Here is a 17171-nt window from a genome sequence, read left to right as displayed (position 1 = left end):
AATCTGGTGTGGTCATTCTGTTGATATGTGTTGGAGACTATAAAGTCTCTGATCAACTGTTTTAGGCATCTTAAAAGTGCTTTTGTTCTTCTACGCTGGTCAGTGGGCTTGAGTTTTTGCATCTAGGAAATTATAATGTGTAGGTAACACTTATTTTCATAGGGATGTAACTTAGATCTTGCTGTAATGTTAGAAGTGGTAATTTTTATTGTATGTATTTGTTTTGAACTGTGAATTTTTTGAAGCATATTACAGATACTGGATTATAAAACATACTTTCAGTAGAACCCACTAAATACTGGAGGTTTTTTTTTCTGTACCAGCTTCTGATATAAAATATATTTTGTTTTTATGTTTCCACAATATACGCGTTTGGATTTTTAATAATTTTCTAGGAGTTAGACCTCTATACAGTTCCAAGCAACTCTAGATTTCTTAAGTTTAATAGAATATGAGCTTTATCCAAATGTTAAGGAATGACATTTTAAAGATGTGAAAATAAATAATCCAAAGCCCTCCTACTCCTAATGTTACTATTAACTTCTGAAAAGTCAAAGTGAACATGATAAGAAGCTTACTAAATTTAGCTTGGCTTGCTGTGCTGAATGAAGACAAAGCAATCTTTCTGAGTGAAAGGCATTTATGGAATTTTGTATTAATGTCTGATTTCTAACAAAGGTCATTTCATCAAGGAAACATTTCAGGTATTCATTTATTATCTCCCTAGTTTTGTGTGGAAAAGTTGCAGATGCATTCATGTACTATCTCCCTTGGTTTTGTGTAGAAAAGTTGCAAATGTAAATGTTCTTTTAATGCTAAGTTTATCTTGACTGGTATCATGCTTTCTACTAAGATGTTTGTGCGTGCAGGATGTGCTTATCTCAAAATTGCTTTTACAGGTCATGTGAAAAAGAGGTGTTTCTACCAAGCTAATTGAAAATGTTTCCCTTCTACATCTTGGCATTGGTTATAGATTGTATTTTAAAGCATTCTGAAGTATTTAATATGCAGAAATATTATTTGAAACTGTCTTTAAAAAATCTTTTGGTGATTTTTTTCACACTTTGATGTAAGCATGCTTGTTGTAGAAGTGCACACTGAATTTTGGAAAGGAAAGTAATATTTTTTTTAAGTGCTGTGTTGGAGTGCCTCTTGAGTAGCATTTGAGAGTTATATGCTTTAGGATGAAGAAAGGATTTCTATTATTAATAGTTGTCCTTAGAAAATCAAGTTTAGGAAAGTTAGAAGCTATCTTGTATTCTTAACTTATTTCTGGATGTACCCATTATGGAAAAAAGTGTACCAAAGTGTTGTGTCTCCTGTGTTTTCGTGTGGGATTGCTGTACTCTCCCTGAGAGGATTTCTTACTTCTCTTGTACTGTTGTTCATGATAACAAAAGCCAGTTTTTTTCAAGAGCATGCAAATTCTTAATAAATACTGTCAGCTAAGTCCTTTGTATGTTAGTCAGTGGAATACTATCATACAAACAGATTTCTTCATATTTTCTTTAGTTTTTTTAGTGGCGAATGCTAAGAAAAATGTTTTACAAAGTTATTAAATGAAATTTAAAATGACAAGGATCCCTGTTCCTACATAGATTACCTGTTGGTTTGGGTTTTTTTCAAAGAGGTGGGAAGGTATTGCTTTTCACTTCACATTAGCAATAACAGAATGTTATTCCAAATTGTTGTTCCAAATGGATGTCTCTTAATTACCACAGTCTCATATTTGTCTCAATGTTCTTAGTATGTGCTTATATTCACTGAGGCAAAAACCATTTTGTAGCGAAGCAGTAGATGACTTGGCAGACTTTGCCTAGAAAAAATTAAAACTATGGCTTTTAAACTATTGAAGGACTTTTTAAGTGCACCACGAGCAAATGACTTTATACCTTATATCTGTCATTTTTTTTAATTCATCTCACCCGTTGTTCTTTTTTTAATATTTTTATTTTCAGTGAGGCTGTGTGTTTATTGATGCCTCCTTAATGCTACTCAGCTGTCATGGGGACTTCTGGCCAATTACCGTGTTGTCTACTGGTTAGGTAGCAAAATGTGCCTAAGTAGATTGGAATTATAATTGAAACTTGCTGCTGTGCACCTAACTTTTCACTGTGGGAGTGGGAAGATGTAGTGTATTATAACTGTTTTTTATATAAGCACATTTCTTCTACAACTTCCTTGGCAGAATTTCATAAAATCTGTTACATGAGGGAAGGTGTATAGGAAGTTAAGATGTACTTGCAGGTTGGGAGAGGAAGTTCCTTTATGAACGCTGAGCGCTCCCACCGTATGTAATTTTGTACGTCTCTCTGGACATTGGTTTCAGTAACTAAACCTTCAGCTACCGAGGGCATTCCAGTAGGCTGGGAGGAACATAGTGTTAGGTCAGTGCATAGGACACCAAAAAGCTGCAAAGCTTTTGGTCAAATATTACTGCTGCATGAACATGTACACACACACATGCACAAGGAAAAAGAGGAAAAGAAGACCTAGTTGGTGTTAAATTTAACTCACTGTGTTTTTTTGCCTCATTTTCAATTTTTGTTTTACCATCAATTAACATAGTTTTTTAGGAGGAGGAAAAGCTAATCACACTAATCTGACATCCACTTTAGTGAGTATAACTTTTGTTGATTAAATGTGCTAGTGCTCATGTAATACACAGGGTTTTCATCATTTAGAACAGTTTTTTTTTCTTTTTTCTTTAATTGGTTTCATTTCAAAATAGGGTGTATGCACATGTCAGGAGTAAAATTATGACTAATTGAGGAGTCTGAAAATGTCAGTAGGTGGCCTGCCTGTGCTGGAACCTCTGTGAGCTTTTGGCTCAGATTAAAGGAAAAGCAAGGGAGATCTTCTCCATAGAATTTATAGAATCACAGAATGACTTAGGTTGGAACTGACCTCAAAGATCATCTAATTCCAACCCCCAACCATGTGCAGGGTTGCCACCCACCAGATCAGGCAGCCCAGGGCCCCATCCAACTTGGCCTTGAACACCTCCAGGGATGGGGCAGCATGTTCCCGTGCCTCACCACCCTCTGAGTGCAGAATTTCTTTGTAACAGCTGACCTGAATTTCTCCTCGTTTTAGTTTAAAACCATTCCCCCCTGTCCTATCGCTACCAGATTGTGAAAAATGTCAGTTCCCCTCCTGGTTATAAGTTCCCTTCAAGCACTGGAAGGCCACAATGAGGTCTCCCAAATTCTACTCAGCTTTTAAATCTAACTTCATCCTGAGAAATTAGATAAATGATGTCCACAGTTTTTGTTGCTCTTGTTCTTTTCTGTTTACATGAAAAAAAATCAATTCTAGAGATGCTAATGTTTCCAAACTAAAACTTTTGTTTCTTTCAGAAAGTCTGCACCCAAGTTTTACATCTTGTTCTAGTCTAGTCAACAGTTGCTGGTTGAGGTACCATTACTTGACCTGCTTATTCAGATTTTCATATTATTATAATGATTTCTGAAGCCCTTGATATGGTTCTCTTGCATGCCTGCATCAAGACATTATATTTTTTGGTATTTTTTCCTTGTTAATCATTTTAATATCAGCTTACATAAAAGAGCAAAGCTGTAGCATTTCAAGGTAGAGTATTACATTATTAGACATCTAGTTTGTTTTCTTTGGCATTTAAAATGAAATCTCATGACCTCAAATACTTTGACAGAGAGTTCTAACTTAGTATTGCACAACATTAAAAACAGTTTAAGCACAGTGTATTTTGTGAATTGGATGGAGGCAGCTTGCCAAGTTAACTATGCTGTAGCTACTTGGGTTTAAATTTGTTGATTATGTTGATTTTAGCAAAGATCGTCAAGTAATTGCAAGATTCTTTAAAAGGATGTGTTGAACTCATATTACTGATGCTTGTTTATCATGCACTGAAGCTATATTAAATAACGGATTATGGCCTTTGTTGATTTTAATTAGATGAATACTCATTTTGAATCTAAACCTTCAAGAGTTCACTTGGTAGCACATGGCATAAGAGGGACTTATTCTACAGTTGCTCTTCTCAGATTGTCACTGATCATCTTCACCTCCAAAACTGACCATGAATTAATTCAAGAAAACCTTAGCAGTGATTAGTCTTAGATACGTATATTTTGTCTAGAGGATTGAGTTTTTGTTGAAGCCTGATTTCTCCTTTCCTTCCCCAGAATACTAGTTTGGGTAAGGGGATGATAAAATAGACAGGAAAGGAATGACAGTGTTTCTAGAGCAAAATTAGTGTGTTAGAGAATTTGGATCAACAAGAGTTGTTTTGAGTGTGGTGTCCACACTAATACCATTGCTGTCGCAACACTAGAATATTCAGTGCTTCATTTACTGAGTAAACATTTAGAAACATAACATAATTAGCTGTTTGATGTAGCAGTTCACAAGCTAAAAAAACACTACCACCATATTATGCTTCAAAATATTTACCCAATCTGTATAACATTTTGCATAGACAGTTATCGCTGCTGCCGGTAAGGCTTAGAACAATGACTTCAGAAAGAGTGCTAGTAAATAACCTTTTATCTCCCTGTTTGATCAAATAGACTCTTAGCAAATATTAAGAAACCAAGACAATGATTTATATTGAAATTTTCAACTATAAAAATCTTAGAGAAGTTTAGAAACTCTACTGTTCAGTAGACACGTGCTTACTTTTATATCTGATTATGTTTTACCCAACAGAAGGGGGACAGAAGTTCAGTACAAAATCAGGACGTACTATATTATCTTTAGTATTGATTTTCCAAGTGGAAATATACCTAAAGCAGTACCACAATATTTTGGCTTAGAAAAAATCTCTTCTAATGTCAGGAGTCAATAGTACTGAAGAGAGGTGCTATTTCAAAAAAAAAAAAAAATTGAAAAGTAAGCCTGTAAATGATAAGAGTAGAAAGCATTAATCACAATCATATTCTGATACTTCTCTTTGAGAAAGATACACAGTGTACAGCAAAACAATGGGTTTTTTTTCCATAAAATTATTTGGGGGGGAGGGGGTGGTTAGAAGCATTTTCAAGTAAGTGTGGAAGAGCTGTGTTGAGGTTACAAAAAGGCTTGGTGTATTTTTCATTTTGCAATTCATTGTATATTGCAACTTTGGAAATAGAATAAAGTTTATATTTTCAAGCCCAGTGTGCTTGTGTGTTCTTCAGTATGCTTTTGGTGGCAGTGGTGAGCTGAAGCAAACTAACACTGATATGAAATGCTGTTGTTAGGACATGTGGATTGCTGTTAAATTTGACCTTCTTATGTCCATGACATATCAATCTGTGCATCTTGGCCTGGGTGGTTAAAGGCAGCTGTAGATTTCTCTGACTATGGTTTTGTTAATGGCTAAGTCAGTCTAATATCTTTTTGGCAGGGAAACAGAGAAGGTTTCCTCCATGCTGTCAACTCTGTTTGCTGTTTTCCCACTCCACTGCTTAGTTTCTGCTGGGACGGTGACTTGATTCAGCTGGTGGGAGGGTAGAACCAGAGCTCTAGTTAGTAGTAGCATGCACAAGCCTGTAGAAAAGAGTAGTAGAGGCATGGCTGCAAGGATGAAGTGGAATTCCCCGTTTCTCTCAGCAGCGAATCATTGCAATTGGCTAAAGCTGTCTTGAGTCTGCTTTCTGTCATCCTTCCTCAAAAGGAAGACTGGCAGCATAGCCGTTATCCCAGTGTGTGTCATTAGAAAGAAGAAAGCAAAAGGTAAATGTGACACTGTGGGACATGGCTAGTGGGCATGGTGGTGATGGGTTGATGGTTGGATTGGATGATCTTAGAGGTCTTTTCCAACCTTACTGATTCTATGAAAAGCAGAGGAAAAGAGAATCAGAAGTAGAAAATAGCAAACATACTTAAATATCCGATAGCATTGTAGCTTTGGAGAAATCTTTCATCCTGTTTAAGCATGCGTAGTTTAAAACGACTGCTGTTTTATTACTGTGGGACAGTGTTAGGATTCAGTACATTGACAAAATTGGTTTGTCCATTGGAAGCAAAGTGCTGGATGTGCATTGGGCATGCTTAAGATTATCTGTGCGTATGCCTCATCTACCAAATCTATTTCTGAGGCAGGATCTGAGGTGGTGGTGTTCTCTGTGTTTTGTATTTCTCAGTTAATTATTTTTTTTTAACCTATATTGGGCAAACATAAACAGTAAGGTGAAATGCTTCTTCATCACTTATGAGCCACCTTAAAACCATCACTACTTGTAGAGCAGCAACTGTAACAAGGACTCTTTTGTTGAGCAGCCTGTCATTAGTATCCTGTAAGAATTCTGTTCTATCTTCTACATATGTTCTGTAGAACAAATGCAGTGTGCACACATGCTCTCTCTCAGCTGAGAAGTGAGATTAAAAATAATCCTTTTGTGATTTTGAGTGGGGGTGCTGAAGTTTGCTGCCACGATGTTCCTTTTCTAAGTATCACTCAGATTACCTTCAAACGCTTCAATTTGCTTTTCTCCCTAGGACTTGCTGTATTGAAGCATGTGCTAACACCACGCGTGAAGGCAACTCATGTAGCAATTGACACGATGAAAGACTATCTGGATGCAGTGTATGATGTGACTGTAGCGTATGAAGGTACTGTGGACCACAAAGGACAAAGAAAACTGGCACCATCTATGACAGGTGAGCTAATGTACACTAGACATGCTGCAGCCACGTGTGCGTTAACATGCAGAGACGACTTCTGGTGCTTTTTGGTGCTCTGAAGATAATCTTCACAGTGCTCCAGCCGTCTTACCACTCCTTGGTGGGGCATCATTGATTAGTGACTTGGTTCAATAATGGTTACCCACAACATTCCTACCCTCTCCTTCCCTTACCTGCTTGCACACAGAGAATATTTCTGTGGTCCGATTCTGTGCACAAGTACTCTCTGGAGTTCAAAGGAACTTGAGGGCACAAGCAGCGGGTGCCCTTCACCTTCATGTTTCTTCTAACACTGGCATTTGATGCGAATGTAAGTTCTCTTCCTTCTTGTTTTACTATGTGCATGTGGATACGATATATTTGCTGAAATGCATATATTTTTAAAAGGAAATATGTAGTAATATATATTTTTTGTAATTCTTCAAATTGCTAAACTTACAAACACTTCAAGCATTTTATGCAAGTGGGCTTTACTTACTGCACGTAGTATTTTAATCACTTCTAGCAACTTAAGAAACTAGGGTAAATTAGTTTTAAATGCTGTTGGTTAACTAAACAAAAAGTAAGTTCTAGGGTATCTGCTGGCGAAAACTTGGGCAGAAAGCTTTGAGATTTGGTGAGTTTTGTTTGTGTTGAATGGTGAGTTGTTTCTTTTCTTAATTTATTTTCCTATACCGTAACTGGGGGGCTGAATGGCATCTTTCATTCCATTTGCAGTTGCTGGGTCTCTCAGCCATATCTGAGCGTGTCTGTTGTTAGTTGGCTCACAGTGGTACTTGCCAGTCTGTTGCAGTTTGGATGTCAAGGAGAAAATATGCCACATTAGTTCAGCCTTGTGTTGTCTGAGGGGCTTGCAAGTAAATTCTTAGCTAATTTATCACTCCTCAGCTGGTCCAGTGTCTGTGTAGGGCTAGGACTTAGTTCCTTCTGCTAAAAATAGTTGCCAGTACAGCTGTTTCCATCTCACTTCATTAATGGGTGCAAGTTCTTGAGGAGCTTGAGGTTCATCCTTCCAGATGCTGGTTCTTTTGAAGTTCTGGAATTGTCTGTTTTTAAGTTTTCACCAAATTTAAAATTGTTCTGAATAGGTAAGAAACATAACTACTAACACAATGTATTAACTCTTCTAAGTTCTTAGGAGAGTTTTGTAGTTAAATATTGAAAGTGATTTTTATAATTTAATGTAATTTATTTAGGACATAATCTTATTTTAAACTTTGTTTTGGAGATTTTTATTATTTAAAATTTGATTTAAAAAAAAATCTTTTAAATACAGACCCTCTTGAAGACTGACAGCCTCTCTCTTATCCTGTCACTCAAGATTCCATTTAAAACAAATAGAATTGTTTCCCCTTCCCTGTAGCATATCTTGTTTCATGACTTGATTATTAGACTCTCACACTGGACTTTTCACTGCCTGATGGTTAATTAAGCTATTAAAATATCATTACTTAATGATAAAATGGCAAACATTCAAATTCCTTACAAACCCTCTTCACCTACTGAGCTTTCAGGTTTCTGTGAAATATGATGTAATTACATAAACGGAACCAACAAACTGCATTTCCCTGTTGGCTGTTTCTTGTGCCCAGTGTCAAGTGGCAGTCAGGTGGTTTGGGGTGGCCTCTGCATATCCAGCCTTCTCAGGACTCCAGGGCAGGGCTACATACATATCACTCAGGGAGGTATCAGCCTTACTGGTGAGGCTGGAATAATTACTGTCTCAGCCTTTGGTAACAAGAAAGCTAGTAATACAGAATGAAGCAAAGCCAACCAGTTGTTATCCATTACGGAGCAGATAAAGGAAATATCCATCCAGGACATTCCAAGTTACTGTGGCAGTCACATATATTCCATATAATATAAATTATGTAGATTAAGGAGGCTTTATAAATTACGGAGGGGAACATTCCTTTAGACCCTCCAGACACAACATGGAAGAAAAAATAATTTCTGTTGTAAAAGGTCAGGATCGTTTCACTGTTCTGCAACAGTCCAACAACTGGTCTGTTCAGGAATATAGTACAATAAAAGGATTGGAATTATACCTATGCATTTGAGATCCTTTATCATTCTCAATCTTTATGGTACTAAAACAAAGTATAAAGTGTTACTTTCATATGTGTATTTCATATGAACATTTTCTGTCTGTGTCAGTGCTGAATGAGAATGTTGTTTCTCATTCTGATCAGAAAAAGTGGCAGTACAATCCTGGTAATTTTTAAAAGATAAGGTCAGCGTGTCTTTTTCAAGCTAGGAAAAGTGATTGAAATCCATTACATGGAAAACAAACTTCTGATAAACTCAGTTTTACTTGATGACTGTATTTCCCATCGTATGACATTTCCCACGTGAATGAAACCCGAATTCCACACAGGTATAATGTGTTTCTTGAAATACACTTGGCTTTCAGTTCTGTAAATCCCAAATCCTCAGAAGAGCCTGTGTTGCTTCTGGAGAAAAGCATACTTACCCAGGGATATGGTCAGCCTTTGCCTGCCCTATTCAGTAGAAAGCAAAGCAGGTTACAAGAAACATTGTAGTCACTGTGAGTAATACTACCATGCTTTATCTGGGAAATCATGTTAACAGCAATAAGCCAAACTGAAAAATAAAAAATCTGAGAAAAAAAATTGCGTTCTGAATTCTGTAATATGGAACCTTTTGTTTAAATGGACTTTCTTGGACAAAATGAATTTTTTTCACCATAGAAAACTTATATTATAAAGTTTACTTATTCAACAGGATTAAAACCAAGCGCAGTATACTAGCAACTGGAAAAATGACATTCACCATCCTTTCTGCTTTATTGCTTAGAGTAGAGCTGTGAACGCCAGGAGCATCTGATAACATGCTGCCTTTTTAGAGCAGGCAAATTATTGTAGTATATCCTTTCAAATGTGTTGATTTTTTTGTGGCTATCTATGCACTTAAAAATTTTATGCACTTTCCAGCTGGAAGTTCTGTTTTCAAAGACAGAGATTTAAATAGTAGCTGTATGCAGGGATGTTGCTTTTTGTTAGTGCTTCACATCCAGTTGTGGCTAATGGTTGCAATTTGTATCCTGTGTTTTTTCTGTTGTGTATTCATTATTCATTCCTTTTCATTCCAGCAAGTTTGGTTCTTGTTATGTTTCCAGTGGAGTTTTTTCCCCCACATGGCAACCTCTCCAAAGAGTAACAGTTTCTCACAGATGTCTTCCCTCTCCCAGTACTGAGGAGGGTTTGTCCGGATCATTAAAGACAGACCGTGATGATTCCACGCAGGGAGGACCATGCTGCTAGACTGTATTTATTTGTGATCCTTAGAATTCTTAGATCCAAATAATCCCATGGGCAGTTCAGCGCAGCTAAGATGCAATTTATGTTTATATTCTTAAACAATTTAGAAGAAAAAAGGAAAGAGCTTGTGCTGGATTTGTTGATACTGATTTACTATAGATAAACCATAAATTATCATTCTTCTTTGGGGAAAAAAAGAAAAAAGAAAGAAAGAAAGGAGAACCTAATTTTCCTTCTTCCAAATGAATGTGCTGAGCATTCACATCCCGCTTTGCTTGGTGTTAAGGGGTAGCTCTCACGGGATGTGGGAACTGTTGTCATTCTTGCACCTGAAAGAGCATTATGCACACATTTACATCTTTATTATTTTGCCTGCAGCGTGGAGGTTTTACCATAACCAGATGGTATTTATCTGGCCATTGCAGATGAAAGAGTGTGTGAAATAGCAGCATGTGACAATGGTAAACACTGAACAAAAATAGAAAGTACATGTAGACGCTGTCTTAAAGAAGTCCGAGGAATTCCTGAGAATTATTGACTCTGCTGTATATCAATTCCAGAACAAACACTTTGAAAGTATGTGTGTGTGTACATTTCTGAAAATCAGTACATCGCTTTGATCAGTATAATTTGAGGAGGTCAGACCAGCCAAACTTCCCCAGGGGAAATTACGCTTTTCCAAATGCCTGTACTTTTATTAGGACCCAGTTAGGCAGTGAAGTACAGAACGATAGCGAAGAAACTGGAGCAATGGAAAGCAGTTTTTGTCTGGACTTTAGCCTGAATTTGATCATATCTGCTGTCTTTTAATATCCAAAGAATGATAACAAGCACATAGTTACAGATATGTTGAAAATAATTAAAAAACGCCATTTATAAGCTGATAAATGGTATTATGTATATAAAACAGTCGAAAATGAGATTTATAATGATAAACTGACTAATAATCAGTTCAGATCTCTGCTAGTTGTCATTGCATGAAAAACACTGGGAATTAAATTGCAGTTACTTTAGAGCAATTGAAAGGATGTAAATTAGAAGTGAGGCTGGACATCAGCATTGGTGAAACCTCTGGAGGTCCCTTCCAACCCCTGCAATTCCGTGATTCTGTGAGATTTGCAGCAAGTGTGGGATAGCTTTTATGGCTTTTTGACGTTGATGGTAAATCTAATGTCATGAATTCGTCACGCTGCGTCTGTTCAAGCAAAATTTAACTACCTTTCGTATTTCATAATGGACATTTTCCATTGAAATATTTGGAGCAGTTTTGATAATAACACTGGTTGGCAGCAAAGTTCAAATGATATTCTATCTTACAATCATCTGTGAAAGGAAAACTCTGATTTTATGTAGTGTAAAGTATTAGAATATGACATTTTTTAATACAGTGTTGTCACCTGGTACCACAAAATAAGGAATCAGTCTGTTTTAAATGGAATACTTTTCACTTGTCCTCCATAGGACTGGATTTGCCACTTCGGAACCAATGTCATTTTCTATTGAAAGTAGTTTGAGGAGCACAAAAGCCTGTCTGTTAATTTCTAGCTGACTTATTTCAAGGGCACTTCAGGCACAGACTTGTACTTGTGCATCAGTATTCTGCACATAAGGACTGTTTCGATAAATGAAAAGTATTATAGTTCTGTAACAATTAAACGTTGTGCTTCTGTTTGAAAATAACGGCATTCACCAAACAACAGCATCAGTTCATGGGAATGTATACAGGCCTTGCTATAGTTCCTTACAGAACTCCAAAAATCAGAGAAAAATAAGTGTTAGAGCATGGTTGCCAGAAGGAGTAAGGACATCTGGATTTTTACCTATCTCAAAACAAGAACATAAAGTGATTTGGAGTCTCTGTAGCCCAGTTTCCTGCCCCCTCCAACAAGCAAACTCGGATGCCTGAGAGTAGTAAGAATAAGGCAAGCATCCATGATACTTCCTCTTCCCAAACGATGATCACTTGTGGATGCTGCTTCTGTGTATTACAAACATGCCCTCGGTGGGGATAATAACCCCTCCAGTTTCCCCATGAGCCCGAGTTGTGTGCTTGTCTGATCATAAACGACAGCCTTGTACATCTCCGTTATCTTCAGGCAGTTCCTACTGAATGTAGGCATTTGTGGCTTCCCTTTGGGAATGTATAATCAGAAGGCACAATGGTTATCAGCAAACCTTTGCTAAACAAATTGGATTTTCAAAGTATTTACCCTGGAGGTTCATAAAATCACTCTGCTCCCTGTGCCTTGTGCACGTGTGCAAGGAATGCCCAGGCAGCGTTTATGTACAACAGCTTGAGGAACTCCTGATCCTTATGCAAAAGTGTATTTAAACTCTGAGGATAACAGTAACAGCCTTAACTTCTTCATGCTGTCAGGCTTGGCCAGAAATATGGTGCTGCACTGAGAGCCTATGTTTGTTTTCGTTTTTGGGGGTTTTTTTTGTACATCGGAGTCCTTTTTCTTTCCTACAGTATTTGTGGTACTGTTCTCTGTTTATCAAAACAAACTGGCTGAAGAAAAGGGAAAAACAGAAATACTAACAGTACTGGCATCGTTCCTAACAGATCCTGTTTATTGGCTAGAGAGATCATTGTTCTGAATTGTTCCAATCCTTGTGTTTCTTCTTTTTTGGAGCATGTGTACTAAAATTGTTTTTCCTATTTCTGAGACTTGAAAAATGTGCCAGGGAAGATGGAGATATCTGTATAGTGAGTCTCATAAATCTGGTCCTTTCCAGCCACCATCTGTGAGACCCTTTAGATGTAATCCACAGACCCAGCACGATCCAGGCTGTTGCTGGCAACCTATCGATCAAAACTTTCATACTTCTGTAGAAAACTACAGAATTTGGCCAGCATACAGTATTCACAAATTGTTACAGAACAGCACAAAGGCCAGAGTGCATCTGTTAAGAAACAGATTAAAGCCATTCAAAGATTGTTTCAGTGAGCTGTGATGTGCAAGGACTATGGGTCTTCATCAAGCAATGTCTTGTTTCAGCAAGGTGGCTTACAGTGATGCTCTGCAGCTCTCTGGTGCTGATACCAGTACAGAAAACTGTATGCACCATTCTCTAATAGTGGTCATTAAAGACATCTGGATGGCTTTAGAAAGGTACAGAAATATCATTATCTACACTTGAAATCACAGGATTTGTTAAGATGCAGTTCTTCTCTGCCATCTTCAGTGTTTTTTTTAAGCTTTCACATCTTTCCCTCGGCTTCCCTTCTCCAAACTGAAAATTCAGCCTTTTAAATGTTTCCTTGTTTATAATGCACATGCTTTTCCACCCTAGATGTTCTAGTTGTTCCTTTCTACTGTATTATTTTCTAATTCCACATTCTCCTTGAGATACAGAGTCCGGAATGACAAACTCTTTAAAATGTGGGCTCACAATCTTTTTATATAGCTGCAAAGTGGCTCCTTTTGCCCTGCTCTCAGTGTCCTTGCTGATGCTGCCCAGTATTTGGGGGAGATTTGGGGCCGCTATCTAATTAAGAGGATAGTTGCAGAGAATCCTAGCTGACCTCCCAAACTGCAGCCACCAATTCCAATCTAAGCATCATATTTCAATTATTTTTCCCTGTACTTATTTGGGCTCAGGCTTGGCTGCCACATTTTTCCCTGTTTGCTCAACTTGGAGGTCCTTTAGATGTTCCTCATCACCATCTGGCGTTTGATTCCCCAAAACAGCTTAAGACCTCCTGAAAAAGACCTGAAAAACTGGAGATTTCACTATCTGTTCATTGGTCACAATGAAGAATAAAACCAATCCTAGCATCAGGCTCTGGAGAATCCCAGCTGCTGGGTTTTTTCCATCCTGAAAAGTGTCCATTAAGTCCCTCCGTTTGTTTCCTCTCCTTTAAGCAGCTTTAGGTCTATAAAACATCGTTTCCTCTAATCTCATGGCAGCTTAGTTTCTTTAATAGCGTTTCAGTGTAGAACCCTGTCAAAGGCTTTATGAAAATTCAAATATATCATGTCCAGCGAATCCCCTTTATCCGCCTGCTCCTTGACACTGTTGTAGAAAGCCAGCAAATTGGTGAGACAGGATTTCCCTTTACAGAATCTATGCCAATTCTTTTCCAGCAGACTGATGATCTCTGTGCTTAGAGACCTTACTATAGACTCTGCTATCTTACCCAGGGATGTAAGACTCTTTGGTTCGTATTTCCCAGAATCATCTTGAAAGCCCTCATTTGTGGAAGGGAAACTCCCTGTTTTTCTGGCACAGTGGCTGTTTGTGATGATGGGTTACACGTTTTTGTTTTCAAATTCCACGTTTGAGAGCTTTTGGATTTGTTGTTGTCTGGTTTTGGTGACTTCCTGGCATCTAACTTGTTTATTTAGTCTAATACTTTCTGTCTGTTTACTTATCGATCTAGTTCCTTTGAGCAACGGAGCAACGTGGTACAAAGAATGCAATAGGTGTAGGGATAAGACAATTTCAGCAAGAAAGAGAAGTGCAGGCAATTATTTGAGCTTCTCTTGTACAGTCTAACACTTCAGCACGCTCTTCACACCTTTGTCATCCAGCAGTCCCACTAGTTCCTTAGCTGGTTTATTTCTTTTCATGTATTCAAACAGTTTAATCATTCAAGCATCCTTTGCGTTATTTAAGTTCCTTCTTCATCCTCTTAATTTTATGTTTATGTTTGGCATGAGCTGATCTATTAGTTTTCTTTATTTGGACAAACTTCCTATTTTTAAAAGAGAAGGAATATAATAGTAGCATCTTTAATTTTCCAATTAAGCCATACAGATGGGTTTCATGCTTTTTGTTTTCCAGTGTTGCACAGGTTTTATTTGAGTTTCTAGTACAAGTTTTGCTAAGTTTTGGTATTTAGGATTTTTTAACAGCCTGTAGGCTGTCTTCCTTTCTGCTTTTTCTTCTCGTGTTCAAGAAACGTATAGATATTGTACTTAGGGACATGGTTTAGTGGGAAATATTGGTGACAGGTGGACGGTTAGACTGCATGATCTTAGAGCTCTTTTTCAACCCAGGTGATTCTGTGATTCTGTGGTATTTTGACACTTTACCTTCTCCTCTTCCATGCCCCCTGCAATTATAGAGTTCCTTTAATTGTATATGATGGCTCTGCATTTATTTTACTGTTGTTACAGACCACTTTTCACTAATACTGTGCACTACTTTAGGCCCCATTAGGAATGGCATCTTTCCTTGTGGGTTCTGCAAATAGTTCCCAGGAAACCACTTGCTGTTCTTTCTCTCCGTCCTCCTTTGCTCCTCATCTCAATTGGTGTGGTTCAATAAAGGAATAGCTGGAATCTCACACTCCTGCTACCAGTCCTGTAACTGCAGCTCTCAGTCAGGCTTAACACTCTCACTGCTGTCATCAAGCTTGTAATCTTGTTAATAAGGCAGTCCTGACACCATCTAACATTTCTATCTAGTATGTGTGTTTTAGAGGATACATCAGAATTTTTTTTCTTGCTTCTGTCTCTTTATACTATCTTTATGCTACTGTGCTGTATAAAATCCTTTGCATGTACTGCCATGCCCTCACCTGTATTTCCCATTCAGTCAAATTCTTGTCCTCTGGTCTTCATATTAAGGTATCTTATTTGATGTAGAGGCACTTTTGAGTTTTGTCCTCACATTAAGTTTTGACTACGTCCACCTCATAAGTTTGGTCAGCCTGAATGGTCGCTTTTCCTGACCTATTACTTTTCCCAACTCCTAGCTGAAGTACTCTCTAAGGCCTTTGCATTTTTCACTGCCAGCACCCTGGCTTAGTTAAGATTCAGGGGAATTCCATTTTTCTTGTATCTAAATGTCCTTCAGCTCCTAACACACTTACTGCGCTGTATCCCTCCTAGGTAAACCTGGAGAAACAGACCTCTCTCTGCCCTTGGTTTGCTTTCCCTTCCGGTGCTGTTTCACTCCAGCACAGCTTTATTTTTCAGAGCAAGCAGTGAAATAGTTTCCTGGCAGCTCAGCTTGAGGTGATGGAAAGCGCAGAGCTGAGAAACAATGCAGCGTTTAAATCTGTGTTTATTTTGCCAATTGGTGGTTAATTTGGTGTACAAAATAAATGAAAGCAGAGGGACAGGATTTCATTCTTTGGAGGAGGAGATCATTTCCAAACTGCTTTGGTAGCTGAATTTAAGTCCACACTAATGGAAATTTAAGAAGTAAAGAAAAGAAAACATCTGCAGTTCAGAGAGGAATATACATTTGCTGTCATGATTTTGCCTGTAAAACTGTACACAGGACAACACATGGTGTTTTGTTACTGAAGGAGATGCATTGTTATGTGTTCTAAATATTAGTTCTTTTGAATAAAAATACGTTATTCAGATCTCAGTTTCCTGTGATGCCACTCTCACCTTATTGCAAGCGTTACTAAAGACCATTAAAATAGGAAATAACTGGGGGTTGCTGAAGTGGATTTGACTATATCAAGCCTTCATTTCCCCTTTCTTAACTGTGAAGGATTTTGGCAATAATTCTGAAGGGGTCAAAGAGCCAGTGTAAGAGGCTGAAATCTGAGCTACCCTATTGCTGTTGTATTTCAAGCACATACAAAACCAGACTTCATTAGTAATTGAAGACTGGAATATCTGTTTAAGTACAACATCACTGCCATAACTTCCTTAAGGGCAAGACAAATACTTTGGAGTGGTGAGATGAACTTCTGTGCCATCATTAGGGGAAAAGTGTTCTAAAGCCATTTATATATCTCTACTCAGTATCAGGCGTGTTTAAGTTTTGGAGCTTCTCTCCTTCCCTCACTTTCCCTGGTAATGCTGCTAACTTAAAAAATAGAATTAATTGACTTCTGAATGTGAGGAGTTGAACACTGGCAGAACTTTGCCAAAGTCCCAGCAAGCGAAACACTGCGTGCAAAATATTTGTTTGCAATTAAAAACTCTGGGAAACTGGTTCCTATCCTGGAAGTAGTTGCATCCCTTTCATTAATTCTAATTCTGCGTTGAATCCTTCATTCCTGGGTTAGTGTGTATTCTGTCCCATAGGGAAAGGGTTGGCAATTTGCAGTTTAAGAACAGAGTTGTAAAGTCTCCTTTATTCTTTTCAGTTCTTTCTTTCTGCTGTGATTGGTCATTTAAAGCATTATAAGCATTCTGCACTTGTATCCATTATTTAACCAGATAGAAAGTTTTATTAGGGAATTCTCTCCCACATCAAAATCAGTCCTTTTGGCTCCCACACAAGTTGTTGATGGTTATTCAAGCCAAATCATGGTTGATTCTCGAC

The 17171-nt window shown here is 37.8% G+C and overlaps 1 protein-coding gene across 1 annotated transcript in view; it reads left to right on the top strand.

The window, feature by feature from the left end:
• AGPAT5 (1-acylglycerol-3-phosphate O-acyltransferase 5) overlaps window positions 1-17171 on the top strand; it is a 57027-nt gene that overhangs the window by 32572 nt on the left and 7284 nt on the right. The window contains exon 6 of the mRNA XM_021390938.1: window positions 6463-6624. Within this exon, the coding sequence (XP_021246613.1) occupies window positions 6463-6624 (162 nt within the window). The remainder of the gene's footprint in view (window positions 1-6462; window positions 6625-17171) is intronic.

Source organism: Numida meleagris, chromosome 3, assembly GCF_002078875.1.
Source record: "Numida meleagris isolate 19003 breed g44 Domestic line chromosome 3, NumMel1.0, whole genome shotgun sequence".
NCBI classification, from domain to species: domain Eukaryota; kingdom Metazoa; phylum Chordata; class Aves; order Galliformes; family Numididae; genus Numida; species Numida meleagris.
Note: the sequence above shows the minus strand (reverse complement) of the source record. Positions and strands in the feature narration are given on the sequence as shown.